Source organism: Vulpes vulpes, chromosome 1, assembly GCF_048418805.1.
Source record: "Vulpes vulpes isolate BD-2025 chromosome 1, VulVul3, whole genome shotgun sequence".
Classification (NCBI taxonomy): domain Eukaryota; kingdom Metazoa; phylum Chordata; class Mammalia; order Carnivora; family Canidae; genus Vulpes; species Vulpes vulpes.
Window position 1 is genome coordinate 90,689,272 of NC_132780.1, and position 15,722 is coordinate 90,704,993.

Below are 15,722 nucleotides of genomic sequence, written 5' to 3' on the forward strand. Positions count from 1 at the left end.
CACTTCTCCGGATATATGTTATCTTCTTTCAAAGAAGATAAACAAGTGGCCAGTAAGCACATGAAAGATGCTCAAAATATTAGCTCTCAGGGAAATGTAAATCAAAACCACAATGAAAGACCACTTCACAACCATTAGGATGGCTATAATAAAAAAGACAGATAATGACAAGTATTGGTCAGGATGTGGAGAAAGTGGAACCCTCAGACATTGCTGGTGGGAATGTAAAATGATGCAGCTGCTTTGGAAAGTAGTCTGGAAGTTCTTCAAAAAGTTAAACATGGTTACCATGTGATGCAGCAATTCTAATCCTAGGTGTATATTCAACAGAACTGAAAACATATATCCACACAAAAACTTGTATGTTCACAGCAGCAGTATTCATAAAGGCCCACAAGTGGAAACCCAAATGTCCATCAATGGATGAATGAACCAACAAAATGTGGAATATCCATACAATGGAATATTATTCATACATAAAAAAGAACTGAAGTTCTGATATATGATACAACCTGGATGAACCTTGAGAATATATGCTAAGAAGACAGACACAACATGGCATATATTACATGATTTCCTTTATAAAAAATGTCCAGAAGAGGCAGATACAAAGATGAGTGAGTAAGTACTAAAGAGAACTGTTTGGGGTGGTAGGCAGGAGGAGAGAGTGATTAAAATGTTCTAAATTTGATTGTGATGGTGTTTGCATAACCCTGTGAATATATTTTAAAAACACTGAGTTGGGGCGCCTGGGTTGCTCAGTCAGTTGGGCGTCTGCCTTTGGCTCAGGTCATGATCCCAGGTCCTGGGATGGAGCCCTGCATCAGATTCCCTGCTCAGCAGGAAGCCTGCTTCTGTCTCTCCTACTCCCCCTGCTTGTGCTCTGTCAAAAAAAAAAAAAAAAAACACTTAAAAAAAATAGAAACACTGAGTTGTACACTTTATTATTTTTTTGAAGATCTTATTTATTTGAGACAAAGAGCACACGCACGTGGTAAGCCACCCAGCTGTCCTCTGAGTTGTTCAATTTAAATAGGTCAATTGTATGGTTAAGTTTGAAATGTTATTTGTGGTTAGACTAGGAGCCTCATGTTGGCAGGGATGGAGCAAGCTTTGCACATTACCTTATCTCTAGCCAATGCCCCACAGGCACTCAACAAGTATTTCTTGATGAGACAGCACACTTTTATACTGTCCGTGATGTTTATACAGTGCTTCACAAATTTTCAATTTCTTTTTTTATCCCCACTGACAGCAGCAGTGCCTTTGTGCCTCGTGACTCCGAAGGTCGTCAGAGTGGGTGATTATGAGATTGTTATTGGCCCATATTGTGAAAAACGATCCGCTGTACAACAGAGAGAAAGATCCCCAAATATTTCCATCTACTAAATTTTATCTTCCGATGCTCGCTCTCAGGCCTGTTTGTCTTGCATTTCTCGTGTCTCCCAGAGAGAAGAAAGCGCTTCCTAGGACAATGGGCACAGCGCTGATAGACTGGTTCCCAAACTGCAACCCAGCGGCACAGCAAGTCGGGTCACTTGTGGGGCAGAAACCAAAGAACCGAGATTCCTTTTCTAAGCAAACATAGCAATGAAACCAGCAGGATTTTAGCTTTGGGATATTGGGCCCAAGTCTTCTCAAATACTTCTAACCATAAGGTTTGAGGCGGTGTCCCACAGCCCTGTCAATAGTAATTGGTTTGAGAACCTTCTAGGCATCGAATTCAGGTCTCCAGGGTCTGGTCCCTTCTCCCACTCCCCATCTCCCCCACCCCCACTTGGGAGAAGAAGCTCAAATTCCGCACATTTCTGAAGCCAGAACCTTTCCAGTTAGAGGAGCGGGAGCGACCTTGCTCGGAGCAGCTCCCCGGCAGCGCCGCCGACAAGAGGCCCCCAGGGGTCTCCCGCAGGCAGCCGGGCTCGGGCAGGCGGCCTCCCGCTGGCCTCCAGGACTGCCGGCGCCGGGGCGAGGTGGGGCGTCGTCCGAGGGGTGCACCCAGCGCCGGAAGCCGCGGCCGACCTCCCGGGGGGCTGGGGTCCCTGCGCGGCGGGGGCGCGGGGCTCGCGGGCGCCGGGGCCGGGGCGCAGGTGAGCGGGGCTCGCGGTCCCCGGGGTCCCCGCCGTCCCCGCCTCCGCCTCCGCGGCGCCCGCGCTGCGCCCCACCCTCCGCGCGCCGGGCCCGGGGGCGGGCGAGGTCTCGGCCCAAAGGCTCGTGGGGCTCGGAGGGAGGCGGGCGGGGCCGTGGGAGCCCTGGACCGAGCGGCCGCGGCAGGCGGCGGAGGCGCGGGCGCGGGGCGCGGAGCCGCAGGTGGCTCCCGGGCCGGCCCTTTTCTCCTCCCCTTTCTTTCTTTCGCCTGCCCTCCCTCGCGCCCGGTGTCGGCGGCACTTCCCCCGCTTCCTCCTCCCTCTCCAATCGGGAGGGAGGGAAGGGGCCGCCGGCTCTTTCCTGCCTCCCTGCAAACTTGAGCGGGACTCCCGTGTCCGCTCGCCCCGCGCCCCGCGCCCGCGCCCGCGCCCGCGCCCGGGAGCCGCTCCTGGGACTTCGTCTCGCCGCGCGCCCCCCGCGCCCCCGCGCCCCGCAGCCCGCGCCCCGCGCCCCGCGCCCCGCGCCCCGGCGGTGGGAGGGCGCTGCTGGGCGCCAGGCGGCCGCGGCTCCGACCCCGCGGACCCTGCCCGCGCCCCCCGGGCGCCTCGGTCGGTCGGTCCTGCCGCCGCCTCGCCTCCCCCGCGCCCCGCCGCTGCCCGGACCTTCCTTTGTGTCGGATGCGCCCTCGCGCCCCGCGCCGACGGGGCCCGGACTGAGGGCTGCGCCCGCCCCGCCGGAGCCCCCGCCCGGAGCCCGCGCCCGGAGCCCCCGCCCGGAGCCCCCGCCCGGAGCCCCCGCCCGGAGCCCCCGCCATGCCCTTCCACCAGAGGCGCGTGGAGCCCGCGCGGCTGCGCCGGCCGGAGGCGGTGGGGGCCGCGGGCGCGCCGCTCTTCCGCTCGCTGGAGCAGGTCAGCGCGCACGCCCTGGTCCGCCTGCTGGCGCAGCTCGCCGACCTGTCGCGCTGCGCGGGGGACATCTTCGGCGAGCTCGAGGGCCAGGCGGCCGCCCTGGGGGCCCGCACCGCCGCGCTGCACCGCCGCCTCGACGCCCTGCACGCCGCCGCCGCGCGCCTCGACCACCGCCGAGTGAAAATCCGTGAGTGGCCGGCGGGTCGGGGGAGGGGAACGAGGCGGGGAGGTGCCGGCCGGCTGCTCCCTCCCGCCCCCTGGCGGCCGCCGCGCGCAGCGGGACCCCGGAGCCCGCGCCCCGCGCCCCGCGACGGGGGCTTCTCGGGCGGCCGCGGCCTGACCCGGGACCGGGGCGCGGCGGGGCGGGCGCGCGTGTGGGAGCAGGGCTGGCCCGCCCGCTGCCCGGTCCCTCTGTCCGCCCCACCGCCCGGTCGGTCCTTCTGCCCGCGTGGGAGGCCGAGACGAGACCCGGGGCGCTGCAGACCAGGGGAGGAGCCACGGTCGTGGGAAAGGGCCAGGGGGAGATGGCCTGGGGGAGAAGCAGGGTAGATGTCACACGGGGGCAGGACGATCACGGACCCTGAGACCCCGGCGGGCTCTGCGGAAACCCCCGGGGACCTCCGCGGGCCTCGGGGCTGCCTGTCGCCTGTCTGCTCGCCCCTGCGCGCAAGGGTGCCGAGGCCCGGCGCGGGCGTGCGGGTTTGCCCTCCCACCCACGAGCACTCTGTGATCCAAAGGACCTTGGCTTTGAGCTCAGACCTTGAATCCCCTTCATCTTTGACCTCCTCCAACCCTGAAAATCAAGTCTGTGTCCTGACGTAGTGATCTCTCCCCAGCACCCGTTTCATTTCAGCAGCTTAACTAGCTCCAGGGAATGAGGTAACTGGAATTTCCTGCTGGCCCCAAGTAGAGAAACTTTAAGTATTATGTTTGTGTGGTTTCTCCTCTTTTTAGTACGTGGCCTTGGTCATGATCCTAAGTGGAAAGAACCAATGGGAGATGGTTGATGGATTGCAGGGTGCGAGGGGAGGTGTTGGTGGGTCACTCGCCCCGATTTCCACACCTCTGAATGCAGGACTGTACCCCCTAGATCGCTTCCTATACAGGCTCAGGCAACTGGTTTTCCATTTTTTTTTCTCTTGCTAGAAAAACTTAGATATGTTTTAATCATCTTAAAAGCGGAAGTGTGTTCACCTTTTCAGTATGTTAATACTGAAGACATTGCTTGCCTAATACCTCTTTCTACAAGTTGTGAAGTTACATGTGATGATTTACATTTTAATCTCTTTCATGGTGTTATCAACAGATCCTGGTAAGTTGTGGACAGTTCCCAACTGGGAGAGCTTCCTCTCCCCCCCCCCCCCCCCCCCAAAATATGAGCAGAGAAAAAAATCAAGATGGTCTCATAAAGTTGTTGGATAGAATATATGTATTGTGAATCATGACCTCATGCACCAGGATACACTGCCCTAGTGGAATGTCACAGTCCTCCCGGTGATGTCTCGTTCGCTTCTATGCCTTTTTTGTGTGGAGTGACTGTGTGGGTGAAGGATAATTTCGCCCTTCAGGAGTGATGTGAGGAGGCAGATCTAACTGGTAGGTAAACTGATCTATTGTTGGAATTAGAAAACAAGGAAACTCTCCCTGAAGGTTCAAGAACTCCTTCTTTGCTAGTATTGTTTTGCATTTAGGCATTACTTTTTCACTCCTTGTATGCATATGCCCCAAATAAGCTAATATCCACAGCCACAACTGCCCAAATGCCCTAAATTAACTAAAATTGTCATAGTGACTGATAAAACTCTTTTTAAAAGTTTTCACAAGTTTGTTTGAACCTGAAATAGCTTTGATTTTATACTAGAAACCTGGCTCATCATTTTTTTTTTTTTTTTATGATTGAGAAAGAAGGCTCTTATTGAATATAATTATGTGTGAGAGTAGAAGTGCATGTATGGAGAAGAAAGCTGAACTGTAAAGATATTAGTTTTTATGGTATTTCACCTTCACACACTTAACGTTTTTATTGCTAAAAAGCAATGAAACACCTGTGTATTCATTTTACTTAGCTTCTTTTAGATTTTACAAAAAAATGTGTCAAACTTTGTTCCTGAGTGAAAGCTACGTTTTGAAATCCCTTGGGTCCCTTTTTAGGCAAGTCTTCCAAATAACATACTCCATTTGAATGGACATGTGGACTTTTAGACTTGGAGTTGACTGTGAAGTCCATCTACTTCATTAACTTATTGAGAGAGAAAATCAGGTCCTAGAGGGTTGAAGTGACTCGCCTGATTATGTGATGGGCTCTGGCACAGCCAGGCCTGGAGCCCGGACATTCTGATTGGCTCACCTGCTTGTCCCACTGAGCATCTCTCTTCCTTTTAGAATCACATGGGAAATAGGAATAAAGTTTAGATACAGTCCACAAACAATCCAAAGGATAGCTATGACTACTAATTTCATCCTTCTTGTTAGATAAACCTTTTACTGAGTCTCCCAAGGAGCGAGTAACAGAACTGAATGGTTTAGAGGATCCGACTACAATGGGAGATTATGTATATTTCCTTGCTTAATGGGTCTCTACCATACTAAAGGGTGTGAGTGCAGCTGTTTTAAAAACATGTAGACTATCTTTGCAATAGAGAAACATTTTAGTTCTGTGGGCAGTGATTCTAAGAAATATTTCATCAAGTTTGCCTTTCCTCAGGATCTCATAGGTTGATAGTTATTCAAATTAACTTTTTGTCATAAGTTGGGGAGAACATACATCACTTTTTCTCCTACTTTTTATTTTTTTAATTTAAAAACTTTAAACTTTAAAATTTGAAATTTTTTTTAAAGTTCAATTAATGTATAGGGTATTACTAGTTTCAGAGTTAGAGTTTAGTGATTCATCAGTCTTATATAATACCCAGTGCTCATTCCATCATGTGCCCTCCTTAATGTCCATCACCCAGTTACCCTATCCTCCCACCCATCTCCCTCCAGCAACCCTCAGTTTGTTTCCTGTGACTAAGAGTCTTTTATAGTTTGTCTCCCTCTCTGATTTTGTCTTGTTTTATTTTTCCTTCCCTTCTCCTATGCTCTTCTGTTTTGTTTCTTAAATTCCACGTATGAGTGAGATCATATGATAATTGTCTTTCTCTGATTGACTTACTTCACTTGACATAATACCTTCTAGTTCTGTCTTGCAAATGGCAAGATTTCATTTTTTTGATGGCTGAGTAGTATTTCATTGTGTGTGTGTGTGTGTGTGTATAATATGTGTGTGTATACACACACACACACACACACACACACACCCCACATCTTTATCCATTCATCTGTCAGTGGATATCTGGGCTCTTTCCATAGTTTGGCTATTGTGGACATTGCTGCTGTAAACAGTGGGGTGCAGGTGTCCCTTCGGATCACTACGTTTGTATCTTTGGGGTGAATACCTACTAGTGCAATTGCTGAGTCTCTCCTAGTTATCCTTAAAGACTCCCCTAATGTTTTCTTGACAGCCCAGGATTGGAAGGAGTCCTCCCATAGCATCTATTATGGGCCTCCATTGTGTCTATCACTGCATTTACCAGCATGGGCTGAAATTGTGTATGTACTTCTGCTCCCCTCTGCTAGATAGCAAGCTACTTGAGGTCCAGGATGGCTGCATCTTTATTTTTCCAAAGTTCAGCTGTACTGCAATGGGATAGCTCAGTAGATATTTGAACTGAACCAGTATTTGGATTCTTAGCGCTCAGTGTCAGGAAGAACAACTACAAAAATCTTTGGGAGGAACTGTTACTGACTACTATAAATCTACGTGAACAAGACAATAACTTTAAAAACAAATGAAAAAGTAAACTTTCTACCTTTTTTAAGGTTGTGCTGAACCACTAGTATACTCCTTTCTCTAAAAGTCAAACTTCATTAATTTTGCTGACAAGATCAGTGCTTATTGAAAGTAGTAACAGTAGCTAGAAATGTGGGTAGTTCTCTCTCCGCTCTGTAAACAATCAAAACAGATTTTCCTATGCAGAAATCAATAGACACTCAACCTAATAGCCGGTTTCATTATTAAGCCTCATGTGATTTGTTTCTTTTTATAATTAATAACATTACACTTATGTAGTGCTTTTTATGATTGAGAAAATGTTTTTCATATTCATTATTTCACTCAAAATCTTGTGAGGTAGAAAGGCCAGGTTGCATTATATCCATTTCACAGACAAGGAGATGGAAATTCTGGAACTAGTAGGTCTAACCACATTAGATCGACACTGAGACTTCTGATTTCCATTCCAAAGCTTCACTTTGCCTTAACAGTACTTCCTGGGTGAACATGAAATATAATTGTGGAAAACAGAATAGGAAAAAATGTGATTTGCTGGCTTTTCCTCTTAGAGGCTCAGAGAAGCAGAAGGTTTTTTTCCCCCTTAGATTGTAGACACATTCCAAGTTCAGGGAGACTCGTGTTGCACAACAATAGTGGGCACCGTTCACATCTGGTGTATTTTAACAGTGCTTCCATGGAGTTGGTGTGGTTCTTAGCTTGGGGAACTTTTACATGAAGATCTTGATGGTATACGGTTTTTATGGGAGAGATGAATGGTGTTGCAGATCGTTGGCTGGCACAAAGATTGTATAGGCACCATCTTTGCATAAATAAGATACGAGTTTGTAGTGTAGTGTCTGAGTTAGGCAGATGCTATAGCCTCCAACTAGCTGGTTAGAGCTGTAGGTGTCCAACTGCATTGTCTTACATCAAAACAGACTGATCCTTGACCCAGCCAGAGGGTTGGTTGTCCTGATGTCAGAATATCTTTGTTTCTTCCCTCAGCATGAACCTTTTATGCAAGGTGCTTGTCAGAGTTCTAAAAACAGAGTGGAGGCTTCACTGCACTTCTAAGAACGGGTAGTATGGTGGTTTTTGTGCCTGCCTGCCTGCTGATAAAATGTTTGTATTTCTGGTAAAATTGACTTAAGACTTGCTTTCATTGAAACGTACCACATGGTAGGGAGGGTATTGGTGTTAGGAATGTGGTCTCCACCCATCTCTAATACCTGGAGGGCCCCTAATTGTATTGACAGAAACAGAGTAGGTGAGCAGTCAGATTGCACTTCAGGTTAACGAGGCTGTGTGAGGTGACGCAGTGTTTTCCATACTTGCCTGCCATTGAGAATTGTCTAGAACTCTTGGTAAAGTTACAGATTTCCAGAATCTTTCAGAGCTTCCAGTATGTTTAACAGATGCCACTGTGTACTTGGAGGACTTCGAGGAGCATTGAAATAGATGGGAAAGCTCATTGGGTTGAGAATTTGGAGACTCAAATCTGGTTTTATTGCTGCCATTTTCTTTTCTTTTCTTTTCTTTTTTTTTTTTAAGATTTTGTTTATTCATGAGAGAGAAAGAGAGAAAGATGAGAGAGAGAGAGAGAGAGAGAGAGAGAGAGGCAGGCAAAGACATAGGCAGAGGGAGAAGCAGGATCCATGCAGGGAGCCCGATGTGGGACTCGATCCTGGGACTCCAGGATCACACCCTGAGCCAAAGGCAAGACACTCAACTGCTGAGCCACCTAGGCATCCCTGTCGCTGCCATTTTCTAATGCAGATCTCAAGCAATGTACTCAGGCCTCAGTTTCATTATCTGTAGAGTAGAGACCTTGACTAAAGCAACCTCTACTAGCCTTTCCAGTTTGGGCATTTTGTGATTCTCATGAGGGGTTACTATTTGATAATATTAATAGTGCAGATGACCGTGCTTTGTTCAATGATATGACTTTGAATCTCTCTCTGATTCTTATGATTAGGGATTTTTTTTTTTAATGTCTGAAATAAACTCTTCATGACTGACTATGGAGGCTCTTTCAAATCATTATTTCACCAATATAGATAGAGTGCATGGAGCTTCATGTCTTGAGGAGTTAGGGGGTTCATAGCTTTCTCTTGATCTTTAAAAAATGCTAATATCCTTATGGAGAGAGAATTGTTTAAATGCATTTGCCATATGTCATATTTCTAAAAGAGAATTTTTGTTTTGTTTTGTTTTCAACTATGAAGATGTATTGTTTAAGCCAAAACATCAATTTACTTATTGACTCTTGGGTATAATACAATTACTTGGTTCAAAAAGCTACCTACATTTATGTTGAAATGTTATTTTAGCAATAATTTAATTTTTCTCTGTATCAGGAAAAGCTAATATTAGAATGTCATCTATATGTATTGTTTTAGGATTGTGAGTAGCAAATGAAAAAAATTTTAAAGATGAGAGAAATATTTGAGATTTTTAATGCTTTGGAAGAAAATTCAGAAAATGATGCAGTTTTTTCCTCTGGCTATCATTTTAATGTCTTTTTTTAAAGTATAAAATGATTTATACCTAAGGGGCACCTACTGATTTTTAAAATTAATTGTTCAAATTGGCATTTATCTTAGGATGAATTATTTCTGCAGGATTTGCAGTTCAAAAGCAACAGGGAGGTGCTGATGGCAGTCTTGCTTTCATACATTACCTTTGTGGTCTCCACTTCTCAAAATGCGCATATTAGTAGCATCTTGGACAAAGGTAGCAGAAGAGATGGAGCTTCTGTTTCTCACTGAGGGCTCTTTTGAGCAAAGGGCCTGGAGGTCCCAGTCTCTGTCCCTTTCCTTATGGATTAAATGACATGTCTGTGAAAGCATTTAGCCTCCCTCAAACAAAAAAATGATGTTACTAATATATCTATGTAGTCGCAACAGGGCAATTCCAATTTCTGGTATGGAGCTGTTTTTTTTTTTTTTTGGTGACTCTGTATTGCCTGATAACACCGACAGCTGCTGGTTGAAGCACTTGCTATAAGCCAGACACTTGAATACAGGAGTCTCCCCTTATCTGTGGGGGTACATTCCAGGACCCATAGTGGATCCCTGAAATCAGAGATGGTGCCAGACCCTCTGTGCACAATGTATTTTTCTGACATGGTGTTAGGCTACTACTGACCCCTTGAAGATAGGTCAGAAGGAGGATCATCTGCTTCTGAACCGAGACTGTGGAAAGTTGAACCGTGGATCAGGGGAGGTCTTCTCTACGTACAACAGCTCTACAAAGTGGATGCTATTGTTATTTCTCTTTGACAGACGATGCAGTTGACGATGCAGTTGAGGCACAAATAATTTGCTTACCCACGTTCACAGCTAGTAAAGCGATGCACCTGGGGTTCAAACTAAGACAAGCTTGTCTCCAGAGCCTGTCCTAACCATTCTGTGGTGCTGTCTCTCTTGAAATTATGACACTTTGTTCTCCGAGGAGGAAAACTGACCCCATGAAGATGTGGCAAAAGCCTATCACATAGCTGAGGGAGGAAACCCCCTGTCTTTTGGTCTTTTTGTTTTGAAACGTCTCAAACTACTAGTTGATGACCAGGAAATCTGAGACCTGCATCTGAAGCACTCCACACAGTGCCCGGTGCCTGGCTAACATGTATTTAAGATTTCCTGTTGTGTGAATGACAGAGGAGGCTGAGCTAGCATCTGTGTGCCCATCCATGTCTGCGTTACCACAGACGGCCCCATCCTTGTGAGGCCACTCGGCTGAAGCACGGTGAAAGCTGGCCAAGGTAGAGGGGAGCTTGTGTCTGAGATCAACATAATTTAAAAACCAGAAAGTTCTGCCCAGGGATCTTAAAGTATACGTGGCTCCTGACAGCAGCATGTAAGGGGCTGTTGTTTCTCTTTTCTTCACAGATGGTGGGGGTTGAGACTGGGGACAGCGAGCCCATCTCTTGGGGCCTTTATGGATAGCTGAGAGCCCTTTTTATCCCCACTTCCTCCTTTTGTAGGAATAGCACACCTGGCTCAGCTCCCACTTCGTTCCCTAGCTGTAAGAGCTTCCCCCTTTACCTCCATTGCCCCGGAGGCTCTGGGCTTCCATCTACACCCTACTCCTACCTGATTTCCTGTTCCCACTCAGACCCTGAGAGGCCCAGCTCAGACCTTAGCTTTCCTTGGGCATCTTGGAACTCAGACCATGTTAGCACTATTTCATTCATCTCGTGTTTCCCACACTTTCTGAATCATCAGATACACCAGGGGCTTGTTTTAAAACAGAATTGCGGAGATTCTGGAGATTTTGAGTCATCAAGTCTGGGGTGAGGCCAGGAACCTGCCTGGCTAACAAGTACCCCCAGGTGATTCTGATTAGCCAAGTTTTGGAAACACCAGTCTGTGTTGTCTGTGGAGGGTGGCAGGATGTTCTTCCATTCATGAAGTATGTTTTGGGTTCTTCTGCTCATGCTGAGTTATGAGGATTACAAGATGAATACTTTACAGTTCCATGTGGATGATCAGATATGTAAATAAATATTAAGGAATAAAGTTAACCATTATTTGTCACATTCCTTCTAAAAGAAAATCTGTTCAGAATTCCAAATTGCCAATTTAAATTGGATTTTTAGAAGATAAGGAACTTACAAGAAGGCCTGCCTGTAAGCATAGGGGACAGTGGCCCTTCTACACACATAAAATACTGATTTTAAATATTCAGAGCATATTTTGCTTTAAAACTGTGTTCTGAAAAAGAAATATAAGGCTTCTGGAATAAAAGTTTTTTCCTTGTGTGTTGGTGGATTTTTCTTTTTTTTAGTAATGCTTTATTTTGACTTATTCTCCTGATTTTTTTTTTACAAGAAACTTTCTTCCACGTAAAAAAGCAACATCTTGCTCTGGGAGGACAGACAACTGTTTCAGGTTATTCCTGCAGGGAAGTCTTCTGTTATACTTTCCTCTGTTCCCTACTCCCTTTCTGATTAAAAGCTGATAAAGGATGTTATCAGTAATATGTAGAGGACTGTGTGGTAATGGGCTGGTTTAAATTGTAACACACGGTGAAATAGAATGGGGGCTTTCTGTATGACAGTATTAGCCATCTGATCAAGTGTTCTGAGAACTGAGAGACCACCATGTGTAGCAGAGGAAATTGAATTAAGCAGATTCTATGCTATGCAGAATTGAATTATGCCTGATTCTCTTGGCATCTGAGAGCTACAGCTGAGGAACATCGTGGTTTCCCAGCTCATGGTCTGGCTGCTGTGATCATCACTGAGGCAAGGGTCCTGTCGCGCCTGTCTCAGGATATTCCAGTTGGACTCATTAGCTAGCTCATGGCATGGCATATCCAGAAGCTGCTGGCAGCCTGACTCCACAGCCAGTGTTCTTTACCTCTACATTAAATGAGGGCCAAGATTGCCAGAAAATCATGATACAGCCCAGGTCATCTTAGCATAAATTTTCATTTAGTTTATTGAGCAGGCAATATTTTTACATTGTTGGAAAAAAATAGATATAGAAAGCTATGCAAGGAAGTCTTACTTCTGCTTCTGTCTCATCTCTGCTTTGTCATGCCCCCTCCATTAGAATAATCACTTTTATTCGTTTCTCCTTGTTCTTCTAGAGTTTATAGAAGTATAAAAATGTTATTTAATGTTATTTTTCTTCCATTTGCCATACACATAATTTTGGGATTATCCTGCTGCTCTTCTTTATTCTATACATAATCCAAAGTGATTATTTTCATTATTTTCCTGAATGTCTTTTAGCCAGTTTTTTTTTTTTAAGATTTTATTTATTTATTCATAAGAGACACAGGCAGAGGGAGAAGCAGGCTCCATGCAGGGCGCCTGATGTGGGACTCGATCCAGAACCCTGGGATCACACCCTGAGCTGAAGGCAGACGCTCAACCATTGAGCCACCCAGGTGCCCCTAGCCATTTTCTGAAATTGCTGCTGCTGCTTCTTCTTCTTCTTCTTCTTCTTCTTCTTCTTCTTCTTCTTCTTCTTCTTCTTCTTCTTCTTTTAAAGATTTTATGTACTTATTTACTGAGAGAAAGAGAGTGCAGCTGCATGCGAGCAGTGGGAGGAGCAGAGAGAGGGAAAGAGAGAATTTCAAGCAGATTTTGTGCCTAGTGGAGCCAGATGAAGGGTTTAATCTCACTACCCAAGATCACCACCCGAGCAGAAACCAAGAGTCAGGGTTGTTCAACTGACTGAGCCACCCAGGTGACCTGAAACTGCAGTTCTTTTTTTTTGTCAGAAAATGCAGTTGATTTGGTAAAAATAGGATTGATTAACATTGAAATGCAGTGTTAAGCTAATTTTTTAAAATTGCTAATGCTTTGATTTTAGGTATATTTTAAATAGGAGCTTTTCAAGAGATGATTAATCTTTTCCTGTATTAAGAAAGAAAAAGGGAAAAAGGACTTCTGTTAAATGTCTGTAACAACACAGTATAGGTTGAGTTAATTTAAAAGTGGGCATTTCCTGCCTTCTATCTGGATATCCTGCATGCTAAATGTGAATTACTTCCTGGCTTGGGAGGGGACTACTAATAGAGAACTGCGTTTGAATTTTAGGGTGGAATGTTTTACTCTGACATAGTGATTTCTTTTGTTAAATAAATGCATTTGATAATGAAGTCCTCTGGGGATTTTGAGTTCACTGGGTTGGTTATAACCACCTTCCTTGCCTATAGAGCTCAGTACAGAATGACATTAACAGACATGTGAAGGAAGCAACCATGGTCATTTGAATTATTTTTTCCCATTTCTTAACCTGCCTAAAACCCAAAGGTTTGTACTGAATTAGTATAAAAATGACTAATTAAAATATAGTCACAAGTGTAACCTCAGAAACATAGAACATCCTACCATGTAAGTTTTGTGTAAATGTATATTAAAAAGCTTTAACTCGTGTGGCACTGACTCTTAGTTTTGGCTCCAGTCATGATCTTGGGGTTGTGAGATCTTGCCCCCATGTAGGCCTCCATGTGGAGTCTGCTCAAGTTTCTCTCTCTCTTTCTCCCTCTGTTTTCCCATCCCATGCTCTTTTTCTCTCTCAAAATAAATCAATCTTAAGAAAAAAGCTTTAACTCTTAAGAAGTACGTCATAAAATAGTCCTTTTTTTTTTTTTTTTTTTTTTAAGGTTTTGTTTATTTATTCATGAGAGACAGAAAGAGGCAGGTCATAGGCAGAGGGGAAAACGGGCTCGGGAACCTGATGTGGAACTCAATCTCAGGACCCTGGGATCATGACCTGAGCCAAAGGCAGATGCTCAACCACTGAGTCACCCAGGCATCTCTGACATAAAATGTTCTGATTATATTAATGTTTATTCATCAGAAAGTTCAAACCTGTAAAATGCAGAATATATAAAGAAGAAAAAATTTCACAGCCAGAATGTCCAATTCCTCTCTCTCTCTCTCTGTCTTTTTTTTCTAATATATCTATAAATGGCTCTATAGCAACAGATAACATTTTTTTTAAAGATTTTATTTATTTACTTATGAGAGACAGAGAGAGAGAGAGAGAGAGGCAGACACAGGCAGAGGGAGAAGCAGGCTCCATGCAGGGAGCTTGATGTGGGACTCATCCCAGGTCTCCAGGATCACGCCCTGGGCTGAAGGTGGAGCTAAACCGCTGAGCCATCCGGGCTGCCCCAGATAACATTTTTTAACAGAACACAGGGTATCACTCTCCTCTATAAATACTTTTGTGTCCCGATTTTTTTAAATTTTATTTATTTATTATTTATTTATTTATTCATTCATTCATTCATTTATTTTTTTGGTCCCGATTTTTTAAAACTTAGCTTATATTGTGAGAAATTCTCCCAGGTTCTGGACATCCAGAGACTGTTTTAAAAGAGGAGAGGCATCAGGGTGTGTCTTTCTGACAATCCCTTATTTTGTGTTGGCTCCCAAGTGAACTTTTTTTTGATATTCTCTGGAGTCTGTTTACACAAGAGTTATCATGTGGACAGAAGTTTGTTATCTTCTGGGGCTTCCTAGGGTTTCTTTGTGTTACTTGTGAACCTTTAAATTGCACTCATGAGGTAGCATTTAGAAGATACACTGGAATTCTATCAGTCCAGTAGATTGCCAAGTCTTCAGCATTATCCTCTTTCTGGACAAATTAAACCTATTTTATACTAGGATTGTTGACCTACAATGACAGTTCTCTTTATCTTTACAGCAAAACAGGTCATTGAGTCAAATGATGGTTGTGTTCTTTCCTTATTGGTTCTTAAGTTGAGTAGTATGTGTTGATAAATTATGTTTGTTTGTTTTTCTTATGAGGAGTTACATTTCTTTTTTTCCTTCAAAAAACTTCTTTTCCCGCTCCACCAAAATGTCAATCAGACATCTGTCTCTAGGTTTCTCACCTTGGCTGGTGCCTGCTCTTGCAACATACGGGGTCTGTTTAGATTTAGCTCAACAAGTTTTAAAAACAAAGGTTTGACACCTATCTCTTGCTACAACTTTGGCTCTTGTTTTGTGGGAAGATGAGGATTAAGCTTGCTCCTTTTATTCTAAATGTTGGATGGTTTAATTGAAAAATTAATAGTCTGTAGAAACATCGAGGGCCTGGCAGATTAACCTATGATAATGGTGGCAGGGAATGGAGGCATGAAAGAGGGTGGGAGAAATGTCTTTGAGTGCCATTAGTATATTTTACGTAATCTAAATATATTGCTTGCAAATTGCAAGGTCTGCTCAATAAAAATAATTCATATTAACATTAATGGGATAACATTTATAGCTAACATTTATAGGATAGTTACTATGTGCCAGTTTCATTTAATCCTCATAAAAACTGTATGTAGCTTTTCAATTTATGTAATCTCCCCATTTTACTGATTTTACTGAGTGGCTACAGGGAAGTAAAGTAATTTGCCCAAGGTCACCGAACTGGTAGGTGGTAGAGACAAAGTACAGT

At 44.8% G+C, this 15,722-nt stretch overlaps 1 protein-coding gene and 1 long non-coding RNA gene across 3 annotated transcripts in view; both read left to right on the forward strand.

Annotated features, from left to right (window-relative positions):
• The first annotated feature begins 511 nt into the window (after positions 1-511).
• LOC140593870 (uncharacterized) lies at positions 512-1,403 on the forward strand. The gene is made up of 2 exons (XR_011994225.1): positions 512-621; positions 1,256-1,403. It is a non-coding gene; the product is annotated as an uncharacterized lncRNA (long non-coding RNA).
• A 1,446-nt stretch (positions 1,404-2,849) lies between these two features.
• The window catches only part of NHSL1 (NHS like 1), a 233,468-nt gene continuing 220,595 nt past the window's right edge, over positions 2,850-15,722 (forward strand). Inside the window, exon 1 of one of the 2 annotated variants that reach the window (XM_072719875.1) lies at positions 2,850-3,180. In XM_072719875.1, the coding sequence (XP_072575976.1) occupies positions 2,898-3,180 (283 nt within the window). In that variant the 5' untranslated portion in view covers positions 2,850-2,897. The remainder of the gene's footprint in view (positions 3,181-15,722) is intronic. The other variant, XM_072719820.1, reaches the window with a different exon arrangement.